The following is a 27256-nucleotide window of genomic DNA, read 5'->3' as shown; positions in this document are numbered from 1 at the left end:
ATGTCAACGGCTCCTCCATTTCAAAAAGCTCCGACTGCTGAAGCATCATATTAACTTCAGATAAAATGCCTTTTGTCACAGAATGAGGGACGTGGGTCTCTTACATTTGAAACGCATCAGGAAGGGATCTCTTCGGGGCCAGTGCGAAACAATTGCAGCGAGCAAAAACATCGTAAATGTGCATGTGAGTGATAGACCTGAAAAAAATGTGAGCCTGTGCTTTAAGGCAGGGTGATGTAGGGCCGACATTAGTCCGAGCTCTTGTGCCGCCAGGCAGGTGTAAAACCCGGGGCAGGTGGGTAACACAGCCGCTCCTCTCCAACCAGCAGTTACCCAGCTCACAGCAGGCCGAGGCTCAACTCTCTCCGTCACACACACACAGTCACACACAGTCACTCTCTTCAAACAACAAGCCAGAGCCATATAATTAGACTGAATCCTTTGTAATGCTGCGACAACATCCCTCCATCACTCCATCACACGACTCCATTTAAAAATGCGAGCGGCTGAATGGCGTGAGTAGGCTAACCACGGGTATTAAAATCCTTGAGTGAGGATTTATCATTCAGCTTTATCATTTCAAACCCAAACGCTTGCTACCCTCAATCGACTGACAAACAAAGGCGCTTTAATGCCGGCCCTTTCCAGTAGAACAAAGAGTGAGTTTTCAGTTATCTGACTGCCGCCTTCGTTTCCCGTTTGATCGGGATGAGCTAAAACCAGCTGTGATGAGGAGAGGAGGGGAGGAATGTGGTGAGAGAACAACAGGAGGTGACGAGGAGTTAGCACCTACAGGAGAGAGGGATCAAAAGGGGGACGAGGAGGAGAAAATGAGGAGGTGGTGCAGAGAGCAGAGAGAGGGGGAGACCAGGAGGCTCAGAGATAAGACCTGCGGCTTTATCTGTCTATAAACACACACACATGTCCGGCTCCTCAGCGCGACCAGATGAATCCAGAAGATAGACGGAGCGATGTCGAGCTCTGTGAGGACACTACGTTATCTGCTCTGGTTTGTTGCAAGGCCAGTGAAATCTGATAACAAAGACCGCGGATCCTCCAGGACTGTTTATCTAAAAGGGCTGGACCATTAAAATCAATACATCCTTATCCACAGCCATGCTCAAAGCGGGCGTAATGAGGCGAGCCGGGATTTACTGTTTGTCAAGAGTGCGTGTAAACCCAGCAGCCAGTGCTTTTCGTGGGGCTCACACCTCGGACCGCTGGTTCTCATCTGACCCAGGTAACCCGGGGTTTGTTTAGCACTGGGGAATGGGGGGGTTAATAAAAACAATTCTAGGAAGCATGTACAGTGTTTGTCTTCATTGGAGACCTACTGTGTATCACCAGCAGCCCTCTAAGGTCCTCTGATCAGGGTTTGTTGGTCCTCAGCCTTAAAACTAAAGGGGACTGTTGTGGCTCCTAAACTATAGAACTCTCTGCCTTTGGACCTCAGCTCTGTTGACACCGTGAACACCTTTTACAGACAAGATTTTGGTCCGATTTACATTCAGAGCATTTCTCTGTTTGAGAGTAAATAGTGCATTTTGTAAAAAATATTTTCAAACGATGGGTTCAACGTTATTTATCACATATAACATACAAAGTTATAGTCTAACTTTATTTATTTTGGATGTCTTGTATTTATAGTTAGATATCATTTTACTTTTACATACTCACATGGATAACTGATGGATTAATTGTTGCAGTATAAAGGAACAGGAAAACAACCCAAGATAGCTGTTACCCACCTATTGAAATACTGTGTAGTGACTCACTTAATGCATTCTGATGCATTTGTATGGAAAGACTGGTCTGCTCCTTACAGTGTGTGTGTGTTCTCAAACTTGGACATTAGACCTGTGAACAATGATAGCTCCACGATCATATGTAGAGATAAAAAACTATAAATACCACCCATCCCCAGCTGAAACACATTCTTGAAACACCAGAATACACTATAGTATGTAATCTAATATATAATAATATAATATAAGCTGCAACAGCCTCACCATCAACAGTTAACGTTGTGTTAACATTTTCCAGGCCTAGAACAGAATACAAATGTACAGGTCAAGACATGCTGCCGCTCTGTGCGGTCTGTAAGAGAGACGTTTGAACAAAGCACCGGAAAACTATACACCGTGACACAAGACGTAACTATATATAAAATATATTCCATGTGGTGGGCCGACATGCTTTGGGCTTCGGATAGACGTCACACTCTTATGGATTCCCCCTTGTCCCCTCTTAGATGTTTGGTTGCAGCGTTGCCGTCCGACCAGCAGAGGACACGCGTCAGGTGACTCGCTCCCTCCTGGTCATGCGGCAGAAGTAGCATGATGAGTGATCGGGCACTCTGAGCGCTAGCTTGGCTGAGAGCTGCATGGCCACGAAAGGTGTGAAATCGGTTTAATACTTGCTGCATCCTCTAATCAACCGCTTGACGTCCCAGCCAAGAGCCAGATGGCCCAGTATAATGTTCCAAACCAGCAACACCGACCAGAGCTGATATGACCTTTTGATAGATTAGGTCCTCTGAACTACGCTGCAACAGATTAAAGCTTTTTTTTTTTTATTATTATTTCATTTTCTTTCTTACAGCAATTGCATTTTCGTTTTTATCTCATTTTGTGGAGGCTTGGCTTGATCTCTTTCCTTGGGTAATCCCAGTCATAAAGTCTACTCAGTTCTGCCCACAGACGTGATGATTCGTCACGCACAAGCTAAAACATTTGTTTCCCCCAATGACATGTGGTGAAGTAACTTTGAACAATTACAGACATCCAAAACCACCCAGTATAAAAGCTCTGGAAAGTATTGTGGTCATTGATTTGGCAAAATCGATAGAATAAATATCAACACATCACAGTCTGCTAAACAATCTGTTTTTACTAGCTACTAATACTGCAGCGGCTTGATTATGCACTCACAGTCTATTGATGTAACAGCTTAAATATGCAAAGACAGAGAGGACTAAAAATAACAGCCCTTTTTTTTTTTTTTTTTTGTCATGAGAGCGGAGAAAAAGAGAGGAGAGCTGATGTTACCCATTAGGATTAGGAAGGGACAATGCAGGGACAATGACAAATATTAGGAGCAAATGGGAGATTGTTTACGTGGGCAGCGATGAGCGTTGACGGTGGGCAGTCACCTTCATGACACAGACACCTCCAGAGGATGAGTTTACACCAGGGGGAACCCAGAATATGGACAAAGAAGATGCAGAGGACAGGGAGGATAGAGGTTTCCTCCAATCTGTGGAGTCCATTTCAAAGAATAAGTGTGAGAAAAACTGTCAGATTTTTAAAGATCCTACAAGAATTGAACACAATATCCACATTCAGCTCATGTTCATTCGTGTATATCACGTTTTGTGGAAGATTATGGACCTAGCTTCCCAGAATCTTTCCACCCCGTCTGGATGAATGAATGTAAGGGGGACACTGTAGAGTGTCCAGTCCTGCTCAGACTCCCAGAGAGCCACAAAAAAAAAAAAATGCAGGAAGAGAGTCAGAGTGAGCCGGCACCAATCGGGTGAAACTAGGAAGTGAGCGTGGTTGGCTGTGTTGGCTCTCGCTGCTGCTATGGAAACAGCATGACAGAGCAGACTGACTCTGCAGAGGCAACGCTACATGTGCATGTGCAAGCTAGCAGCACACACACACACACACACACACACACACACACACGCACACACATCAGTACAATGACAATTACATAAAATCAACTAAAACGGGAGTAGTGAGAAATTCTGCAAGAACAAACACACACATGCTACACACACACACACACACACACACAGCCACCCATACACATTTACACACCAGCAAGCAGTGGTGGAAGTATTCAGATTCAGATTGTGTGTTTTAGTGGAAGTAAATGTCCTGCACTCAAAATCTTCCTTAAGTAACAGAATAGAAGTATTTTCGGCAAAATATACTTCAAGTAACAAAAGCAAAAGTACTCGTTATGTTAAATGGTCCTGTCATAGTGACGTACAGTACATCATAAGAGAATTATAACTGGTGCATTTATGTGTGGACAGTATTTTAGCTGTATTTGCTTTGTGTGCTTTTGTGTTTTCTTTTACTGTAATATCATGAGGACATTTCACGACCCAGCTTCCTCTTTCTAGTTGGAAGGTGCAGACGCTCGTTTTTTTTGGAGCATTTTTTTCGAGTGTCTGTACCTTCAAACAAGAAAGAAGGAGCCGTGTTGAGACGCTGGAATTCTGAACATTTATTGCAGAAATTAATTTGAACAGGTCGATTAGACTTGAACACACAGGTCGCAACATTATCACATGGGATAGATAGATTTTTTTTCTTCTTTTTTTTCCCCCCACTAATAATACTTTAAGGATTCAATTCCAGGCTAAAATGACAGGTTCCACGATACAATGCATCTAGTTTTGGCAGATGACTTCATGTTTTGTATCAAAAGGTAACCTGCAAAAAGTAACAAGTCACTATATAAATGTAGTGGAGTGAAAATAACAATAACCCCCTAAAATGTAGTCGAGTAAAAGTATGTAGGTATCACAAAATGGAAAAACTGTGCTTAAGTAAATTCACTTTGCACCACTGCTAGTGAGGAGTCCTCCTGGTGTCTTTGCTCTTCCTGAATTTCACCTCTAGTGGTCTCTTGTCTTATTTCTTCACTCTGCTCTTCATTGAAGTTTGTGTGTGTGTGTGTGTGTGTGTGTGTGTGTATGTGTGTGTGTGTGTGTGTGTGTGTGTGTGTGTGCGTGTGTGTGTGCGTGTGTGCGCGTGCGTGCGTGCCTCCTCCGGCAGCTCGAGAGGGTGAATTCCCCAGGGTCCCATGACAGCCATCACTTCACGTGCAGCCTTGCCGTCACCATAGTAACGGCTGCCATAGAGACTGTCTCCCAGGAGCTGGGTGTATTTTTACTCATTCTCTCTCGCTCTCCCTCTCTCTCTCTCTGTCATAAAACAGAACATGCTGCACTCAGTGGGCGATCGCTCCACATTTGGCGACGCTTTACATAGACTCAAATGTATCAGACACCTTTAGAGCACCTGAATAGGAGCTTTAGAGCAGCTCCTCCGTGTCTCTCTGGCTCTGGCTCTCTATTTCTATTTCAGTTTTTTCAGTAAAGGTGTGCAAAAGGTCTGCAGAACTCACCCCAAGCTTCTGCACTCTCTCACAATTTCACAGTAGCACACACACACACACACACACACACACACACACAAAAAGCCCACACGCATATAAATGACAGCCAGACACATACACACACACACTCATTTAGTCTAAGAGCACAATGACAGCGAGAGAAAACGGAAGATCCTGTTTCGCATCCCAACGCTTCACATTGTCAAGCATCCCTCAGCAGTGTGTGTGTGTGTGTGTGTGTGTGTGTGTGAGAGAGAGAGAGAGGAGGCGGTTAGCAAACTAGCGGCCAGGAACAGCTTGTTCTGTCTTTTTTACATTCATTAAATAACCACTTGCAGCAGTTACCTGCACCGGCACATGCATGCAAACACACAGTTCGATGTATTTGTCTTTTGGTCTGAGCCAAGACCTTAATCATCTCTAAACTTCCCGTTTGAAAAGCCGGGCTCTTGCTAATCCAACAGCTTCATCAAAGCGTTGCCAGGAGTCATTTGAAATAATCAGAAAATCATAATGTTATTGAGGTTTGAGGTACAGGTATATCTCAGAGGGAAGGGTGGATATTGATGATCGACATCGACGTTCTGGGTGTTTAATAAATATGTAGCAGCACCTGGCCAATAATCCCTCCATCACTTATACCCACGACTCGTGGTCATGGTCACAGGGGCTGGGGGGGGGGGCAGCCACAGCTCACATTGGAGATGAGGTATGGCCCGGACATGTCGCCAGTATAGAGCAGGTCTCGGCCGTGCTCTTTATAATATTATTTTGAATCAAATTCAAAAGAAAAACCTTTTATTATCATTTGCTGGTTTCCTAACTGATCTACGGCTGTAAACTGAATATCTTTGGTCTTTGGACTGTTGGTTGGACAAAACAACACACTTGGAGAAGTCACCTCAGACTCAACATTTCGTTGCAGCCCTACTTTGGACTATGGCGGGATACCCTCACAGACACGTGGAGAGCATGCAGCAGGTGGACTTGAACTGAAGACCCTCTTTGCTACGAGGCAACAGCAATTTTCATGATCCTATGTATTTACTCACTGAATGCAGCATGACATGAAGCACAGTTAGTCCCTGTTAAGCAAATGGGACGGAAGTAAAATGCGTCTCAAAACACAGTGATGTGAAAAAAGAGATCGGGTGGAGGACATTTGCCTGTAAGCCCTGTAGTGATTTGCAGAAAAAAAAAAAAAATCAAACGACAAAGCAAATTGGAAGGTGTCCCGGTGGACAATGCCAACGTAGACATCAGCATCATACGAGCATCACTTTGGAAGAACTGATCACTAAATAACAACAAAAAATGTCAACCTGAAAGACCTTTTCCTGATCTCTTGTGACTCAACTGTGTTTGAGGCCTGATTAGATATCTGGTCTCCAGCAATCACAGCCTTGTTGAATCATGCTCTGGTACGTTTCCTCACTCAGTCAGTCCGGTCCGCCTGCCGCAGTGGCTCCAGGTGGCACGTCTGTAAAACTCAACGACCCCTTACATCGCCGACACTAAAAATAACAATCGGCCGACGCAACAAAACGCCGAACAGCTGACAACTCACCTGCACCCAAAATGTGGGCATGAGTTCTGCTCAGATGCATGAATGAACAAACACACGAATGCACCAAATGGGTCGAACAAGCGTTACCTAAACTAAGACTCCAGCCACAGGATGACCTGCAAAAGATGTGCCCACTTGCACAGGAAAAAGTTTCGGACCTGACTGCATTCGGCGACAAAATACAGACAAATGAAAGTTAGACAGACAAACAGTGGGATAAATATATATATATTTGTATAAATAGTACGCAATAAAGACAGACAAACAAGCAGGCAGACAGAGGAAGGCAGCGTGACAGAGAGAGTCGTGAGGAGGGAACATATCTGGGTTACTGCAGTGATTTTCTCACATAAAGTACGGTGTTTACATATGTCAGCCAATAAAGAGGTGTTTTAATCAATTAGCTGATCAGCAGAAAGCGAATTGAAAGCAGTTTTGATAACTGATTAATTGTTTAAATCAACAAAGGGGTTGGTTGTATGGGGTGCATTTTAACCACTAGGCCATCAGTATTCGACGCATTTTGATGGGCTTTATTTTTTCTCAATTACTCAATCCACATTTTGTAGACTAAGCCAGAGGTTCCCGACCCCATTACGGCATCGCATGATCAACCAGAGGGGTCGGGAGATGATTGGCAAGGGAGGAAAGCAGAAGGAAAACATATTTCTGCAACACAAAGTTACATTTTGCTTATTATTTTCTAGCCTTCATTCTTGTAAATTACTAGATAATTTCACTTCTTCAGGACACTGAAAGTAATTCAAATAAAATAAGGGGGAACACCCCCCCCCCACACCCCCCCAAGCTTGCAATGCTCAAAACTGTTAGACTTATGCAACAGATGATAAGAGGTTGCAAGTATCTTTTGGACTAAACAATTAATCAATGTATTGATTTACCAGAAAGGTTTGCGAATGAAAACAATCATCAGTTGCATCCCAAACAAAGACAGTATTTGAGTATTATGGATGATAAACTGAAAGGAAATTCATGAACTTACTCACTGGACACTTAAGATGAAGACACATACACATTCAGCCAGTTTAAAAATGCCATTAGTTAAAGGACATGTCCAATTTGTTGCAATTTATTTTAATAGCTTTGGTCATCGTTTCTATTTGCTGTTTTAAAATTTAACAGGGAAGCATCTCTGAAAAGGTGTCACGCAAGGGCGAGAAACACAAGTGGACAGGTTGTAAACACTCCAGCCTGATTATTAAAACCACTCGGAAGGTAAAACTTAAGGTGAGGGCACAAAAAAAAACGTGCTCACACACAACCACAAGTGTGTCCAGTGGCCGGAAGTAACTAAGTACATATACTCAAGGACTGTAATTAACTACAACTTTGAGGTACTTGAGTTACTTTATACTTCACTAGATGCCAGAGGGGAATATTGTAGTTTTTTTTTACTCTGCTATATTTGAGATTTTACATTAAAAGATTATACATTAGGACCACTTATTAAAAAGCGGCGTGGCCCCTTGTAATGTTTCCGATGTCTAAGACTTGCTAGCAGTTCAATTTCACAAAAAAAACAAAGAGAAAAGTAAAACAAATGAATACAAATTTGTGACTCAGAACTGTAATTTTTCCTCTTTCCCACCACAATAATCATCCCATGACCCCTCTGATTCATCTCGTGACCCTTTGGAGGTGCCCGACCTCTATGTTGGGAACCACTGGACTAAACCAGGGGCTAAACCAGCTATAACAGTATAACCCCAACAATGTTTAAACAAATCAATGCATCCGTTTGTCTTTAAAACAAATACTTCAACTTTTGAATCTGTACTTGCATGCATGATGGAGTACTTTTACATAAAGGAAATGGTGTTTTCACTCCAATAAAGGCCACTTCGTTACTTAATACTTCGTTACTCAATATCAACAGAGAGTCAACTGGCTGTTCACAAACATCTCCAGACCGACTTATTTGTTTTTTTGATCTCAAGGCTTCGTCCGTCCAACTGTTCCTCCGCGAAGCTCAGAGAGAGAAGACTTTATTTGAGGCTCTCCTCTCCTTCTGTCATCTCTGTCTCTCTCTCTCTCTCTCTCTCTCTGTCCCCAGTTTCCAGGCCAGTCTTTTATTCTTTTTTTCTCCTCTCTGTTCTTCCAGGGTTGTGCTCAGTGGCCCAGTTCTGCCTGAGACGCCCCGGCACATCTCCTCTTTCTGTCTTTTCCCTTCTCTCTCTCTCTCTCTCTCTCTCTCTCTCTCTCTCTCCCTCCCTCCCTTCATCCCACCCCCTTACCAAGACACAGAAAGGGAAGCCATCTTAAATCGAGCACGGTACTTTTTTTTTTTGTTTGTTTCCTCTCCACGGGAATGCGTCTCGGATCTAAATCCATTTCTAAATTTCAGGAGGTGATTCAGTGGAAAGACAAACTTCTCGTCTCGTGTTTGCGAACGAGGAAATCTCCACAGATTGTGTCCTCTGGTCTCAGTCGTCAGCGTGTGGGGAAGAGAGAGTAAATGATAACTTTGCGTGCCATTTTGCAAAAGTTAAGTTTGTCTTCTCTCATAGGCCGAACTCCTTAATCAAGCGCCGCAGACACGTTCATCTCACATATCATATCTAGGCCCGACAGGACCTGACATCTTAGTAAGTTATGTTCAAAACACACACAAAACAATATTACTATTGATATTACTGATTAAGTAGATTGTTAATTATAATGCATTCATGTGCAGCATGTCGTGACTTGCCAACTCCCCGGCTAGTTTAGTGGTGTTTCGGATGGTTGCTCGTGGAGAATATAAATACTAAAACACACAAGGGAGCGCTTTAAGCCTTTCTCTAGGTGTTAAGACTTTTCTTTGACTCCTCGAGGAGGTATACGGACATAAACACACATGTTAGAAAACAAAAAGAAACTCAGCAAGATGGGCAACAGCTCGTGGACTAATCCTATTGTTTAGTTTAGTTTCTTTAATAGTCGCTTAGGACAATCCAACATATAATGATACTCACTTTCACTCTCTACGGAGGGTTATTGTATATAGCATTTATGATAGAGTTTCCGCTTGATCCTAAACCACCTCGGCTGGCCCAAACCCTCAGAACCCGGACCCGAATAAGCTCCTCCAGCAGAGGCTTCAGGTTGTGTGTGACGCCAAATCTCATTATATCACAGATGCGCTCAACCTCTCCAGCGTGTGCATCGATCAATACAGGCGCCCGCTGGGGAAGACAAACCTAGTGAAAACGATGAAATCGTCGCTGCAAAGTGAAGCACTCACTTTGCAGTCTTACTGTCTTGGATGAGAATACATTATCGTCGTGTGAAGGGGAACTGGAGTTACAATGAAGTGCTTAGACTAATCTCAAACAGAGAGGACGGACAGAGAGGATTTCAACCTGACAGTCAGTCTGTAAGAGCCCACTTATGCTGAAGTGTGGGCATGTGTGTGTGTTTATTTAGGCGTTGTTTCGTTAAGGTCACCTTGCCATGCTGGTGTCCCAGCAGCTCGTCCAATGCTCAGAGCCCGAAGCAGAGACACACACACACACACACACACACACACACACACACACGTCTTACTATTACAGCGTCATGTCTTACATCTTCAAACTGTTGACCTAGAAGCTTTGAACTATTCATAGATCATACTAAGAACAGGGCGAGACTTGTTATTAAAAGTTTTAGGTTAATTTGATTTAACATTTTGAAGACTAAATATGAACCCTCTGTCCTCGAGGTACAACACAGGATGTACCAGTTCATGTACAGTACGGTTTGATCCACATCGCTCCACAGTCTTTTGACTAATCTTTCCTTTTGATTTGTGAAATACTCGATAGTTTTACTTCCTCAGGCCTCTAAAACGTATTCAAATGAAACAGTCTGAAAGGGGGACATCACTTTTCTGGGACAAGGGGTCGCTAGCAGGCATTGCTACTTCTTTTGGGTCGCTCGAGGGCAGCGGAGACACCTGTAAAAACATTGCCACATACACACACACACACACATAAAATATCGTTATGGCAAATGTGTTAGCAGATTTACCCATCTAGCCATCTAGCAGACACAAAACAACATTAGCATTCATTTCAATTTAAATCCAATATGCGCTGCTTTGGCCTCCTGAGGGAGATATTTGGCTGTCCAGCTGCGAAATGCTCCACTGCGTTCACCAGCTAGCTGTTCGATGCTGGGCAGGTAGCGCGCAGTCGCTTTTTAGTGCTTATTTGCTGGAGACAGCTGCCTGCTGCGTCGGGAAATGACGCCGCTAAGAGTGGTGAGACTGAACCAAAGCAGTTGCGGGTCGTAAAAAACCCCAAACTGTGAGTTGGGTGATAAGTGTTTATGGGCCCTTAGCCTAACTTTAACCTAGTCACTTCTCCTGAAACCAAGTCTGAAGTCTGCGAGGTTTGTCCCCGATTGGTTATTAAGTCCCCATATGTGACTTTGCATCCAGTTTTCTTCCTTTGCAACGTGATGAATACAGAGCACACGTCCTGATTGCGAGAGAACGGTTCACCTTCACCTGAAAAACTCTCTCTGTACACACTGTGAGACCTGCTGCTATCTGGAACAACCTCTCTATCTTTCTGTCATCCCTCTCTCTCTCGCTCTCTCTCTCTCTCCCTCTCTCTCTCTCCCTTGCTCGCTCTGGCCGGGAGTCAATCTCTCTTTTTTTACTGCCAGCTGATAGCTGTGCATGACTGTCTGGATCTCTATTCATGCGTTCCCTCCATCTATCACCCGCTGCTGCCTCTGTCACCCCTCCATCCTCCCCTCCCTTCTTCTTCCTCCCCTCCTCTCTGCCTCGCTCCAAATGAAAATAGATAACACACTGTGGCTTTCCGTCTACGCATTGATATCTATCAGCTTTCAGCTCATGCTCTTATCCTCAGACACGCAGGTCGGGTTTACCGTCTTGCCCAAGGTCGATTCATCACCGGCGCACGCTGTGTGTTGCCGGAATCGTACCCGTGACCTCCCTTCTACAACGCAGTCTCTCTTGCAAGTTTTGCAGCGCTTCGAATGTTTTTCTAACACTGCATGACAGCCTCCATTTGCATAAACACCCTTTAGTAAGTTTTACCCCTAAAGCCTTCCTTAACAGTCCGTGGAAATTGCACAGTGAGCCATTGCCATGGTAACCGGGGACTCAATTGCCCAAAATTACCATAAAACACTAATTAAAAAGCCCTTGCTAAGAGCACCATTTTGACAAGCTTTATGCAGCGCTACTGAACCAGTCCCTCAGGTGAGGAAAATGGACTGGGAGTGGAAATCATTTCAACACCCACTGTACAACATTTTATAATCCTGTGGACAGAATGTAAACTGAGTGTATCTGAGTGTAGGTGTGCAGTGTGTGCGGTAAAATAGTCTGAGTAGCTCTGACGTGCCAGGTTTTGGGCATTTTGTGCACTGGCCACAATTTCTAGTGAATTTATACTGAGCTGCATCTGTGCTCTACGGTGTTCACGATGTTTAAGTGCCCATAGAGGCATGTTTGTGTGACTAATGGGATCGCTATAGTTACAGACTGATTGGCGCAAATTTCTCTGGCACGACGCTTGTGGAATGTGTCTTTGCCAGATGTAAGAGTCACAGTGTCGGGCATAGCTTGGTTTTGGGGTCACGGTTTAGTATGTTTTTGGTACAGTGGATGATACGAAGAAATGCCAACGATAAAATAGCTGAATTTATTTTGAAAGAACACTAAAATGTGGTTCATTCCCCATCATTATGTTCATTAAAACAACAACAAACAAGACGCAACATTTGTGTAACTTTAACACAAATGAATGGCGAGATGCAGGAACATTACATCAGAGCTCAAACCCCCTGTTCCCCATAACCACTGGCAGTCACATACAGGGACAAACACTGATATTACATTCATTATTTCTTTGGCTGTGAATCTGCAGCGAGAGGCTGACAGCAAACAGTGAGGGGGGGGGGGGCACAAACTGCCTGTATTGCATCATTTGACGTGATGCACACATCCAACGTTTCATGCGGACAGAAGTAATAGTCGAAAGTACAGTAGCTGGGACGAGCTGATCCAAGGAGCAAATGTTATAAAAATTGGTGCTTTTCTGGGGCATTGATGGGAAATAGGACAATCGGGTGGGAGGGAGGGAGGCAGGGAGGGAGGGGAGCCCTGGTGGCTTAAGGGTTTAAGATGCTGACCATTTAATCGCACCATCCCAGATTCGAGTCCAGTCAGGGGCCTTTGTCGCATGTCATCTCTCCTCTCTCCACTGACTGTCTGTCATCTCTCTGCCATCACTGCAAATATGCCCCCCCCCCCCTCAAAAAAAAAAACTTAAAAAAAAAAAGAAAAAAGAAAGCAAATAAATAGGACAGTGCCGTATCCTGACAAAGAAAAGGCATACTTTGGTGCTATCTAGCGTTGCTATGATGGCAAAGCATGACGTGTAATGATGCAAATGACATGGGAAGGCCTTTGAGCTCCTCATTTGTGTCCACCGTACTGATGCTGCTAGATTTATGGGCTGGGCTAACCTGACTAGCATGGTTCAGCTTAACGATAAACAGTCGGGTGGGACTCAAACTTTTGAATTAATGACGCAGACAGAAATACTTTGGTACAAAGGGCATACTACACTGCGAGTGCAAGTGAATCTCCGCAGCAGTAGTACGTTAAAAGCACTGATTCACCTGAAGGGCTTTCAGGGCTGCACCACCTGTCCGTGAGGATAATCATTTGGGCGGTTATCATTAGCACCTAGCAGACACAGCTTGTTGCAGAGTAACCACAGACACCTTCGCTGTCTGGACAGAGAGAGAGAGAGAGAGAGAGAGAGAGAGAGAGAGACAGTAGGAGAACAGTCAGAGAGAGGAGGCAGCACACTGGTGTGAAGCTCACCAGTCACGATTCACAGCGACTTAAAAAGGAATACAAGTCATGTTTTGCCCTTGCAGAACGCCATCTCATGATTAAGCTAATGAGGAATGGAGCGCAAGTTTTTTTTATTACCACAGCAACGTTTTTCATCTTCACACTTAAGTTGCAAATGTCCTCGTATGCAGAGAGGAACAATACGTCATCCCCCGCCCCCCACCACCTCTCTCTGCTTCTCTGCCGTCCTCTCTGATGTTTCAAAACTCAGACGGGGCATTAAAACATGCCAGTGAGGGTCAACATGTATAGCTGCATAATCTCAATCACAGTTTGATCCTTTGTTGTTAGGATACGAGCAGATAAGAGATAACAGTCCTTTTTGAGTTTGGATGATCAAGCCAGGGACTTATTAGGTCCAAATATTTCATCTCATTCATTTTTTTTTCTGTCTAAATCTATACAGTACATGTCAGGACTTTGTCTCAGAGGAATGCAGCTTTCTTCTTCTTCTTCTTCTTCTTCTTCTTCTTCTTCAAATAGCTGAATTTCATTTTGTACTTGATGCTACTTTTACTTAAGAACGAGTTTGAATACAGGACTTTCGCATGTTACAAAGTAACTGATCTGACAGTTAGTCTACACTTTGTCCGAATCAAACCTTTGTTATTTGTATTAATTATTACAATACCTACGTTTCTTTACGACATCTCATCTCTGTGTTATTATCCGATCCTGTGTTCATAGTTTCACAATAGCTACCAGGAATAACTTCAAAGGCCAACTGTCGTCTTCAACCTTTATTGGAAATATGTTTCACTCACTGCCAAGCTGTGCAGCAACATGCACAGTGAGAGCAGAAGAAGTCATGACGTTCATATCATAGGATTGTTAAAGAAAGAAATACAATAATGTACTATGATTCTTACAAGCTGCACTCAAGCAAAGATTATGCTTTTGTGGAAAAAAAAAAAGTATTTCATATAAAAGCTCCCCAATCCATTATGGAACCATTCAAGACAACATTTATCCACATCCATCCACCTAACTGTCTGTCCATCCACCCATAATCCATGCAATTTCTACGCCATTCTCTATCCCATCCCACTCGGTGCCACAGTACAAATGGATCATACCGTGGTATCTCGTCTTACGACAGCAAAAGCCAACAGAAAATCCAATAAAAACGTAGCACGTCTCTGCTAATATCAAAACATTCTATGCCAGTGGTTCCCAACCTGGGGATTGGGACCCCTCAAACGTTCAAAGGCATCAGATCACTCTGGAAAATACCTGCATCTACTATACGGTAGGTGCACATGTCAACAGGCATAACTGAATTGCTAATAAGCACTGCAGACTGCATGTTTAAGGCAGCAGAACAGGCTGGCACACTACAGCTGCCATACAGGCAGTCCAATGGACACCTATGGAGCCCATAAGAGCTGTGGGAGCTGGCCTACATATACCGATATACTGCACGCTACACAGAGTCAACATGAAGAGGAGGGAAATGGAGAAGGCAAGAAAGGGTGGAGGGAAAGAAGTAGTCAATGATGCATTAAGCACACAAGCTCACACACACACACACACACACACACATACACACACACACACAAAGATGAGTAAAGTGATCGAAGGAAAAGATTTTCAGAGGCGGAAACGGTAGCTGTTGCAACTGGAAAATTCATAGTCAGCAATCCTCTCTCTCTGTGTCACACACCCATACACACACACACACACACACACACACACACACACACACACACACACACACACACACACACACGTCATTCGTAGAGTTACATGCAGCTCCACACACTCATCACACTCAAGACACACGCATGGATGGTCACTTACGCTCTACAGTGACACAGTATGCTGCACACACACACACACACACACACACACACACACAGTCGTGTTTCCATTACTTCAGAGGACATTACATTGACTTACATTAATTTCCGGGAGACTTACTTAAACCATAACCACTACTTGCCTAACCCTAACCTTAAACCAAGTCTTTACCCTAAAGTTGAATGATTTACGTTATGGGGACTCACGTTTTGTCCCCAAAAGGAAGGCGAGTCCCCACTATGTGACCGTGCAAACAGATTTATGTCCCCACAACATGAGTAATACACACACACTGGTCTGAGGTCTCCCCTCAGTCACATGTAGCGTGTTGACGTTCTCCACACATCGGTGCCTACAGTGAGCCTGGGGACTTTGCTCAAATGTAAAGAAAAAAAACACTGTCAAACAAAATTACTAAACCATCCCCGAGACGAACTCATGAATGGACGGGAGGCACTCAATGGAGCATCACTCTAGCACTGTTTACTGAGGGAAAATAAGGCTCGCCTTTGTCATGTCTCACAGCACTTTTACACAGCATGCTTTCTGCGACGGGGGTTTATAATACTGGAGTAATGACATGGGTGTACGAAGCTGTATGGGACATTTGCTGGTATCCTGCCCTTGCAAACAAAGCCAAAGAGCAGCGAGTGGTGCCAAAAATAGCATTAAAATGTCATGTATCCTCATAAAGCATTATCTCCTTTTCCCCTAATGTAAAAGTCTGAAACCCTTTTGACATGAAAACACAACAATGAATCATTTTCCTGGCGGACACTTTGCCTTGTCAGAGGAAGAAAAGCACAGGTGGGACTAACAACTTTAATGATGGCTCTGTTCCATTTAGGTGGAATGCAGCCATTATTATTATTATTATTATATCATTATCAGTCACACCTGCGCGCCTTTTAACTTTCCCTCCTGTCAAAGCATTTATTACTGACTGCTACCAAGGACAGAATGGAAAATAACCCCCCCCCCCCCCCCCCCCCCAAAAAAAAAGAAAAGAATCTTCCCCATTTGCCCAAAAGGAAGTGGCATCATGCCAAGTCTCCATTTCCTCTGCTGATGCTGGTGGGCTCTGTTGTGGCAAAGTAGATGACGCTCCTACAGCCGCCCTGTACTGAGCAGTGGTGGACTACCACTGCAGGCTAGCCAAAGTCAAGTTTTGACTAACAAGTGAATAACAATGGAACAAACACAATTTATAGCCATGATCTGTAATAAAAGCTACTGTACAGTACAACAACTCAAGTTCTGTTCTTAAGTACAAATGCGAGGTAATTTTTTACCTTCCTGGAGTATTTCCATTATTACATTATACTGGCAAACATTGCACTTGTCGTGGAAGTTGTCGACAATAACTATGACAGGGAGAAAAACGCCAGACCTCTCCTTTAAGGAGGAACATGAGCATATAGACATGGAGGGACAGTGATTGCAGAGGAAAACGTCTGTATTATTGAGATGATAAAATGCCAAAGAGGAGCCAACCCCAGCACTCACTGAGACAAGCCATTTCTCTGTCTCTTCCTGTCTGATAGCTAACGACAGCTGAGCTGAGACAGACAGGGACAGGACAAGATGCAGATGCTGTCGATTTAGAAAGATTACTCTCCTGCCCTCAACTTCACGCCCATTCTTCTTCTCTGCCTTTTAGTCTCTCTGTTCACTCTGCTCTTAATACGTTTCTCTGTTGACTCGAGTCACATTTATCCCAAAATGGTACTTATTCTACTCACGTTGTCTGTGTGCTTCTGCTTTTATTCCATCTCATCGGTGCCCTTTCATTAATGGAGGCTGTGTGTTGTGTTTGCTACAATGAGGTGGCCATTATTAATAGACTCAATAGGCTGAAATTACCTTCATGTTAAATGCTGCGGGTCTGAAACGGATGAGAGGATCTTAAAGACTCTAAGAGGCGCCTGAGGGTCGCTCTCTGTCTTCCTCTCGCTCACATTTAGACATCCTGACATACTCGGAGCCGTCGAATGAAGAGCTCAGACCAGAGGCTGCACGGGCCTTTGTCTCATTAAGAGGAGACTGGGTTGCCCACGGCAACACGTGGATCAACCAGCACAGGATGCAGACTGACCCGCCTCCTCTTCCTCCTCCTGTCTCCTGGGAGACTGTCACACATTACATCAGTCTGGATCACTTTGGACTGGGCACGTGTTTTGGAAAAGCCAACAATTTAATTACTACTAATTTCAAGTAGTGCTGATTTCATTTTTGCATAATTTAAAGCATCATCAGAGGGGCGTCCTGATAGCTAAGATGTTTCCATGAACTATGACCGACCCACGACCAAAGCGCTACTCAAGAGATGCCTCATTATGTTCCAGTTCCCACATTAAATTCTTCGAGGGCAAAAAATTTGGCCCTTTACGACAAGTGTACCAGCTGCTTTTTGACTTCTTACTTCAAACACAAAACACACAACATTTTATTTATCTCCAGAAAAGCTCGCTTATTTGTGTGTGTAAAAAAGAAAAAAAATCTGAAAGTCAACTGACTTTCCAAGCATGGCAGTCAGCTATTTGTCTTCCGTGTAAAACGCACTTGCACTGCAACAAAAGCCTATGATTACATTTTTCCCCCCCTCTGTGTCACTTAGAAATGCTGTCTTTCAGCTCATTTCAGAGCCATCTTTGAAATGAGTTATTTTAGTGACTTCGTTCGCCATCTGTTGTGCTGAAAGACACGGAGCTTGTGGTCTTCACTGAACAGAAAGCCGGTATGAGTCAACGACTGGTAATCAAAGGTAAGTGAGGTACCATGGTGATGATGTATAACTGGAGACAGTACTCGTTTCCCAGTGAGGTGCCAATTCATGTCTGAAAGCAGCCACAGACTGAAGTCTTGGGCTTAAACCCAAAAGTCTTGACTTTTCCAGCAACAAAGGTAATTGAATTGCTCTGCAAATCCATGCGCAACAGAGCTCCTGTTCATGAAACTTGTCTAAGACGCAGAGATGTCCTGAAAAATGTTCGGGTTGTGTTTCTGAGTGAGGCGCGTGATTTTCTTTGAATCTACTTCCCGTCTGGAGTCGTAGGTTTCTCACTCTGTGGGTTGGGGCTCCACGTGGGGTTGCGTGATATGCAAACAGGGTTGCAGGAGATTTTCAAGACTCATGTGTTTTATATAAAAATGTAAAAAGACTCGCACGATGACTCGACATCTCTCTGACTGCCCCTCTAAACATTTTGGGAATTAAAAAATGAGGTCATGGGTCGAAAGAAAGAAGCTTGTCCTAGAACAGCTCCCACCAGAATGAGAGTGAGCAAGCGGGAAGCATGGAGACAACATGGAGGAAAATAAAACTGCACACACGCGCACACACACAAACCTAGCAGATTCAGCAGAAACACTGGGTCACACCGTATGACACACTAGACAAGTGTGAAAGACTCGGCTATCCACACACACACACACACACACACACACACTGGGCCTACAGTACAGTGTGAAACACCTTGCTACAGTCCTGCCAGGTTGTTTAACAACTGCACGGTCACCTATGGTTTTTGCCAAACTGTTTGGCCATTATCAACATACAAGAGTCATATTATGTGCGTCCAAACAGCAGCTCCTTTTATTTCCTATGTGAACCGGCAGGGAGGCACATTATGTGGCCATGCTGCCCCAGCGCTGTCCTATTTTACACCCCCGCCCTGCAAAGCTGCATTAGCTCAGAATGGACTCCCAACTTGGCACACAGTAGTTACAATATCCTGGCTTGACGTCCTCTTTGCCAGTGACAGGTCATCTCCTTCTGTGTTCTTGTAGCTGTCACATTGGATGAGAAGTGACTTTTGTGTTGAGACATAAAAATACCAGGAGCCCTGCGACCTGCCCCATCACTGTGTCACAAAGAAGATGCCTGCTGAGCCACAGCTGTGGACACTGGATCTATGATGCCTGAGGAGTCGCATGACACTGCTGCAACGGGCATTTTTGCATTGTAGGGTATAAGTCTTTGGCTACCACTCAAGAAAAGTATGTTTAAGGACAAAGACAATAGGAAGTGGTCTCAGGCTTCTTAAAGGACTCCTGTACAATGCTGCAAAAAGAACTTGTTTGTTTGTTTCCTGCCCGGGTAAAATGACTTTTAGTTTAGCTATGATGCAACTGAAGAGGAATAAATCGATTAATGTGCAGTGCAAACTGTTTGGGTAACTCACATAAAGAACAGGGCTGCAACTAATGATTATTTCCCCTATCGATTAATAGCTCAATCATTTGGACTACAGTCTAAAATGTCAGAAAATAGTTAAAAATAGATGATCACATTTTCCCAGAGCCCATCTTCAAATGTCTTGTTTTATCCGACCAATGAAAACTAACAATATGGCCAACAGTCAAAAACTCCAAGATATTTCATTTACAATGATGTAACACAGAGAGAGGTGGCGGGAAACCTTTTTGACATTAATGATAAATCGCTTGAACGATTATCAAAATAAATAAGACTTTTTATTCAAAATGATTCAAACAAGTGATTCTGTAATTTATTTCCTACTTATGTCAATGCTCGTTTTGTGTCAAATCTCTAATGTCACCCATTCGTTTTTTGTGCCCTGAACACGTTGTTCTTTTCCTGCAGAAGCACACAAATGAGAGCTACGGCTGCTCCATGCCAGCAAAAACTGACTAATACATGATGTGGAATAAGAACAACCCTCCAAAGCTATAAAACTGTTAGCATTCGACGAAGTTAAATGTGCCACACCAAGATTCATTTTCCTGTTAGACTGTACAGGAACAGGATCCAGAATCTCTCGCTCAAGCCAAAGAATTATGTCACCCCGGAGAGAACAATGTGCATGATGCAACCATGGCAACACTGTCACCGAGACTGGAGAAGCGACAGAACAGATGCTCCCACATGAATCTGTGCTCGCAGTGAAGGAGAAAAAAAAAAGAAAAAAGAAAAAGAAGAAATCACATTAAACCACTTAAATGAACAAAACGAATGAGATAAATTTATCCTCTGAGAGACCAGTTTGGAACAGCTTCATGCAGCCCGTGTGAACCTACAGTACAGTACGTGCCGTGACAAAGAGGATAATGTTTCTGTCTGTTCCTCCCTCCCTCCCTCCTCTCCTGTCCTCTCCTCTCTGCTTCTCTAAAATCCTGCAAAGGTTCCCTTACATGGATTTGGTGGTTTTAAGAAAAGGCAGCAAAAATTGCATGACATTATGAGAGTGTAGTTTCTGCTTAAGCACGGGTGCTGCCTCAAGTCGTGCCCCATCCAGAATCTAACAGAAATCCGCTCCCCGCGGGCTTCAAAAGGTGGCTGTAAAACGCTTGCAGCTTGAACTGGAATTGCAAAGGATTTGTGACAAAGCAGTTGAAACTTCTCAAAAGCCTGCTTAAGTAAGGCTGTGACTAATGGTCATTTTACATTATTGATTTATCGATTAATTCTTGGGTCTAAAAAAAGTCAGAAAATAGTAAACATTGCCCATAGAAATCTCCTAGAGGCCAATTAGATGCTTTAAAAAGATCTTGTTTTGTAGCAGCCACCAGTCCAAAACCCAAATATATTCAATTTGGGAGTAAGTCTGTATATTCGAAAAGCTGGGGCTTCAGAAATTACCCAAATGATTAATAGATTATCAAACTAGCTTCAGATACATTTTCTGTTAATCAGCTAATTGTCGCAGTTCTACCCTGCAGCATATACTTCTCCACTGTCCATCTATAATCTCAGTATCAACCAACAATCAACGTGAAAATATTGTGAAAATATGCTAAATATATTGCTTCCGCGTTGAGCTGTCACCCAGTTTGAAACTCCAAAGCTCTTCCAGAAAGTGCATTTCTGGTTATAGTTTGGTAGAAATGTGACCGACAAAGACTAAATTGGCTAAATAAAGATTCAGTTTACTCCGCTAGACTCTTCATCGCCTTCTCCAGCATCATCAGTGCCGTCACCACAACTGACAACGCCGGTGTATCACAATCATCGCCACCGTAACCGTCGTCATCCTCGATCATATCATACGCGCGCGCACACACACACACACACACACACACACACACACTGCAGATGTACTGGTATCTCTGTCCCTCTTCCCTCACTGGGTCTCTTTCCCTTGGCCCATCACCATGACGATGGGAGCCGGTTCCATGGATACAGTCACTAGGCAACCGGCAGCATCAGCAGCAGCAGCAGCAGCAGCAGGAACAGCAGTGTCCTGTCAGAGCTACAGTGGTGGAGAGACTGAGCCAGCCTTCCTCCTCTAGCTGCATGCAAGTTTGCTCTTTGAAGAAGAAATGTTAATGCATTTATCGTGTCTTGGATCTGAAGCCTCTTACATTGCACTCAACATGGGAGGTGCGCTACCGTAATTTAAACTGACGTGAAAGGACTTGTATCTATAGTTAGACTAAAATGGGTACACTGTGGGTAAAATGGAAAAGCTAACTATCTGGTTGAAGACTGATTTCATCTCTCATTAAAGGGGACTACCAAAGACAAAGAAAAAAATGAAGCACCACCCCGTCAGTGTAGCAACAAATGATGGTGAAAAATTCAATTGTTTCGCTCGACCAAAAAGCAACAAATCCTCACATTTGAGAAACTGGAACTGGAGAAGGTTTGACTTTAATAATTAATCGTTTATCAAAATAAAGAGAGCACAGATACCTGGAACCACTGCTGGTCAGGGGGGGGAGGGGGAGGATCCAGATCCTTTACTTCACTAAAAGTAGTAATACCTCAGAGTAAAAGTACACCATCACGAGTGAAAGTCCTGCACTCAAACTCTAACTGAAGTAAAAGTACATTAGCATTGTCAGCAAAATGAACTATAAAGTAAAAAAACACTGATTAGCCAAATGGCGTTATTGTACACAGGGTATTCATCACTGATGCATTAATGTGCAGCATTTTGATTGCAACTACTTTCCGTCAAAATTGGGAGTCCTAAAAGCCTTATTTTGCAGCGCAGCAGGAATATTTCAACCAGTTTTCAGTTTAAACCAACTTGATTAAAATACGTTCTCGGAATGAGCGTCTGTGTGTAGAAACAAGAAAGAATAAGGAACCCTCGCTGCACTAGAATTACAGAGAAAGTCAAATACAACACTGGCAGATGTTTTCAGATGTTCCACCAAACTTTAAGGACTCAATTTCAGACTAATAAGACTTGATGAGAGGGGACATTTTAACCACAGATGTCAGGTAAAAGTGTGCAAGCGCTTAAGGAAATCTACTTGGCCGCATTCCCACTGTAACACATTTCTACCAGGTAATCCAATACCTGTTTTAATGTTGGTGGAAAGCACAGACTCACAGAAATCACTTCAGAGTCTCCAAAAAAAAAAAGCAATGCCATGCCCACGAGCCCACAGAAAGACGAGAAAGACACACATTATGTGCACAAAGAGAAATGCGGGAAGATCACTCGGCGATACATTCTGCATGTGCAAAGACTGTGGCCTGGACTGCTGTGCTCCATGATGCCAAAGAAAGAGGCCCACTCCGACAACACATAATGGGCCTGCCTGGCTAAAAATGATACAAAATAAGGCTATTAGGAGGGGCCGCAAAGCCCTGCTGAAAGGAAACTGTATTAACAGAAGCCATCTTAGAGGCAACGCAGACAGAGAAGCTTTGAAATATGTTGCATTGAAGGCTGTAATTAAATATTCCCTTTGATTAGAAGAAGCCCCTTGCTGCATGTTGCTGTAGTAGCCCTGGCTGCAAGTCGGAGAGACATACAGTGTGCGCGCTGCCTGGTGATAAGACTGGACAAAGAAATTACAGCGCATAACCCCACGAATGATGATGCGGACAATAAAACAGCTTAACCTTGTACAGGTGTACAACAGCAGCAGCAGCAGCAGCGAACCATTTAGCTGGATGGTTAACCAGCCTTTGTCATTGCAAGCTTGTAACAAGCGTGACTGATACAGATAACTAATAGGCTAAGATAGGCTAATAAGCTGCAATACCTCAGGCTGGTGGATTTAACAGGTGTGTGTGTGTGTGTGTGTGTGTGTGTGTGATAATGTCCTATATGAAAGCATGAAGCTATCATGGCAGAACGGCTGGGGGCTACGTGTCAAGACAGGAGGGTATATGACACCGCATCATATATCATCCTCACACACACACACACACACACATATACACCCCACCCTCCCCTCCTCCTGCAGTCATGGCTGTTTCATTAGCTCATCACAGAGCCCATGAAAGGACCTTGGATGAGGGTCTATGAAGGGATGAAGGGACCATTTCAATACAAGAAAACCACCACATGCGGTGCACAGTGCCAGGTCCTGTTGCTCAGCAGCAACACTGATGCAAATATTAAGTAATGCCATTACATTTGTCGCATGACACCGGCCTGATTAAAAATGTATGGTCATGACAATACATGGGGGAAAATCCTGTATGATGCACATGACAGCAGCTGTGTGGGATGTAAAGATGTCATTTTGTGCAACGACTGATGACCACAGAGTCCTCACTATGTCGATGCTAATGTGATTATTCATTAAGGGATGCCCGTGATTAACAGACTTAATGAACAGACTTAATGACAAATACTGCAGCAGGTACGTGTCAGTCCGTGTTGCCTTACGTTGTAAAGTAGAGTAGTTATCCATCTGTCAGGCTGCTGGTGGCGGATCCGGTTTAAAAAAAAAAAAAAATCTAATAAAAAAAAAAAAATTAATAAAAATCACTCTGGTGGCCCCTGTGGACACCGCAGCACCGGACGGGATCAGTCTACCGGGACGAACCGAGCCGGCGTGAAACCAGGACAGGTACCCGCGCTACCGGCCGCATCTTCAGTGCCCCCGGGGGCCCGAAAACGGAGGAGATGAGCTCATCAACCCGGGTGGTGAGACTCATTTCAGGATCATTCGGTAAGGTTTAAATCCAAGTCGGTCGCACACACACACACACACACACACGCATACACACACACACACACACACACACACGCACACACACACACACACACCGATTTCAGTCAGATCTCCTCTCGGTAGGTTTGTAAGATGGTGAGATGCCTCGCTCCGCCTCCATGTAAAAAAAAATAAAAAATAAAAAAAGGAAAGAAAAATTAAAAAAATGTAAAAAAAAAAGCCAAGATGCGGGCGCACCGGAGAAGAGAAAGGTCAGCGTGCGGTTATGGAAACGACACCGAGCGAACGGGTCCGTGACCGAGTCTCGGAGCGGTGCCCTCCTTCTTCTTCTTCTTCTTCTTGTTCTTCTTCTTCTTCCTCTCCGTAACCGTGAACCCCGCTGCAGGGAAAACACATTCAGCAGGAGCGTCTCCTCCCATCTATCCCCCGTAGAGAGAGAGAGAGAGAGAGAGAGGGAGAGGAGAGAGAGAGGGAGAGAGAGAGAGAGAGAGAGAGAGAGAGAGAGGAGAGGGAGGAGAGAGAGAGAGGAGAGGGAGGGAGAGGGAGGAGAGAGAGAGAGAGAGAGGAGAGAGAGAGAGGGAGGAGAGGGAGGGAGGGAGGGAGGAGAGAGAGAGGAGAGGGAGGGAGGGAGGGAGGGAGAGATGGATGAAGATGGAACGAGGACGCCAGAGTAGGTGCGTTTGCGCGTGCGCACGAAGGTGTGCGTTTGTGCGTTGCAAGCCTAATTGTGTGTGTGTGTGTGTGTGTGTGTGTGTGTGTGTGTGTGTGTCATATTACTCTTACTTACCTTCCACAGCCCCTTCTGTTCTCCATGCCCTTTTGTATTGTTATTTGTATATTTTCTGTTAATGTATTGTATGCAGTCATGCCAATAAAGCCACACACACACACACACACACACACACACACACACTTGACGTGGAGCTTGTCCCTGAGACTGTTGCCATGCTGCCTCTCTCTCTCTTTTCTTTTTTTTTTCCTGTGAGAAAAGTGTTTCTTCTGTAGACAAAAATAACCTGCTGCTGCTAAAAGATGATTTTAAATCAGAAGGTTTTTGTGTGTGTTTACGCGGGTGTTGGATGTTTCTCTGTTTTTTCTTTCTAAACATATATACATGATACCTAAATATATATCTATATATATATATAGATATATATTTGAGAAGCTTCAACAGGAGTCTGGAGCTTTAACTCAATTTACTCAACCTTTTAATTGATTATCAGTATAGTCTGGTGGTTCATTTTCTGTCACACGACTCATCAATGAATCAACTAATCATTGAGGCTCCATAGTAAGAACCACTGCAGATACTCATAGGTCGTGCCGTATTAGCCAACCTCGAAAGGGGTTTGAGTTTCTTTCGAAGCGCAGGTTAAAATCCAACAAAAGACAAAACAACACGTCCAAAACAACCCAAAACAAATATGCACCGTTAAAAAATATAACATACGTTGTATTCAGTATTGCACAGTTGAACTTGCAAGACGGTCAAAGTCAAAGCTCAAGAGGCCGAGATATGCTGACTTGTGGTCCAGCTCCAGAAAGACTAGATGCTACTCTTCTCACGAGGCTGGTCTTTCATTCTCATGTCATGTCAGAGATATCGGAGCATAACAACCAGCTCCCAAGCCATCACATCAGCACTCCAAATCGTACAACTGAGAAACTTTTATATAGACCTTTTGCGTAACAAAACCTAAGTCCCTGAAAAGAGGACAGTATACAACTGATTGCACAGGCCGGACGGTCCTCACAATGACAAACATTAAACTCTCTTTTGTAAAATCTGTGGAGTGCCCCTTTTAGCGTCAACATTTATTTATTTATCTATTTTTGAAAATGAACTCCACAAAGACACAATCACACATTTTGAGACATTCCAGCCAACTCATTACATAAAAACCTGCCGTTCTTCCGATCTAACCAGCAGTTGCACGTCCCGATGTGTGTTTGGGAGTCAGCTTGCAAAAAATATCACCGACATTATCGTCAACTGTCCCCACTGCCAAAGACTCAAAGTGTTTGGCCTTATGCCCGGGATAAATGCGTCCCTCCTCCTCTTCATCCTCCCCTTGACCAGCACTTTAGTTTCCAAAATGAAATCTGAATGCGACAGGTAGCAGTGCAATCTATCAAACGTGATGTTCACAGTGTCATTGGAGCTTCAGCTCTCCAGCTAGCTCCATATTAGAATTCACAGTTGACCGTGATGACGGACTCTGTGACTGTTGAACGGGCCGTGGTAAACTTCGCTTATATCAGCGCCACACAACAAATGATTGCACCCGTCTGGTGATGGTCCAGAGGCTAAATATGAGTTTCACACAAACTATTGTTGGGAAATTCATATCATTCCCAAGCCGCAGGTGTGCCACAGTTTTGATGGCGTACTTGTTGACAGTCGCTGAACTGCAGAGGAGCCCTGCTGGTTTTGTGATGGACATTATAGATGCTAAGTGAACGGCCTTACCAGGGGCTCAGATCTCGGAAGCATTGCAAATTTTTGCTCACAGTCAGTGGCCAGCTGAGTGGGCTGCTGTTTTGCGACTGCCTGAGCCACAGCTCATCCACAGCCAGCATGAGGCCAATTAAATTCTATTAGTTTCCTTTAACATCGGTTTGTAAAGCAGTAAATCCACTTTGCCTCCTCAGTCTGGTCAAGTGAGTATGAGCAGGTTGGCAATAAACTATTACCTAGCCGTCCTGTGAATCTACAATGTGCAGTACATTCACGCTAGTTTGACCGGAGCCGTTTGTCTCCTCAACTCAGAGGCTGAACTGTGTGCCTGCATCCTTTCACCTCTGCCTCGCATTTCGCGCTGATCTGCAAAGATTAGACCGATATCGATAAATTCTGCAAATGCACTCATTATACACACATTTCCCGCTTTTTACAACATCCGCACGTGGCGGCTACAGAGTGGTTAAGGTTATGGAGAGATAGCGGCTGTGGCTAATAAGCTGTTGTTAAGGTATTGTTA

The 27256-nt window shown here is 43.9% G+C and overlaps 1 protein-coding gene across 1 annotated transcript in view; it reads right to left on the bottom strand.

Moving 5' to 3' along the window:
• The window catches only part of lrrc7 (leucine rich repeat containing 7), a 63276-nt gene extending 38582 nt beyond the window's left edge, over positions 1-24694 (bottom strand). Inside the window, exons 1-2 of the mRNA XM_070908969.1 lie at positions 24554-24694; positions 170-197 (exon numbers count right to left, since the gene is read on the bottom strand). Of these exons, the coding sequence (XP_070765070.1) occupies positions 170-197; positions 24554-24694 (169 nt within the window). The remainder of the gene's footprint in view (positions 1-169; positions 198-24553) is intronic.
• Positions 24695-27256: the final 2562 nt, after the last annotated feature.

This window comes from Enoplosus armatus, chromosome 7 (assembly GCF_043641665.1).
Source record: "Enoplosus armatus isolate fEnoArm2 chromosome 7, fEnoArm2.hap1, whole genome shotgun sequence".
NCBI classification, from domain to species: domain Eukaryota; kingdom Metazoa; phylum Chordata; class Actinopteri; order Centrarchiformes; family Enoplosidae; genus Enoplosus; species Enoplosus armatus.
The sequence above is the reverse complement of the archived record's forward strand: the minus strand, read 5'-3'. Positions and strand labels throughout refer to the sequence as shown.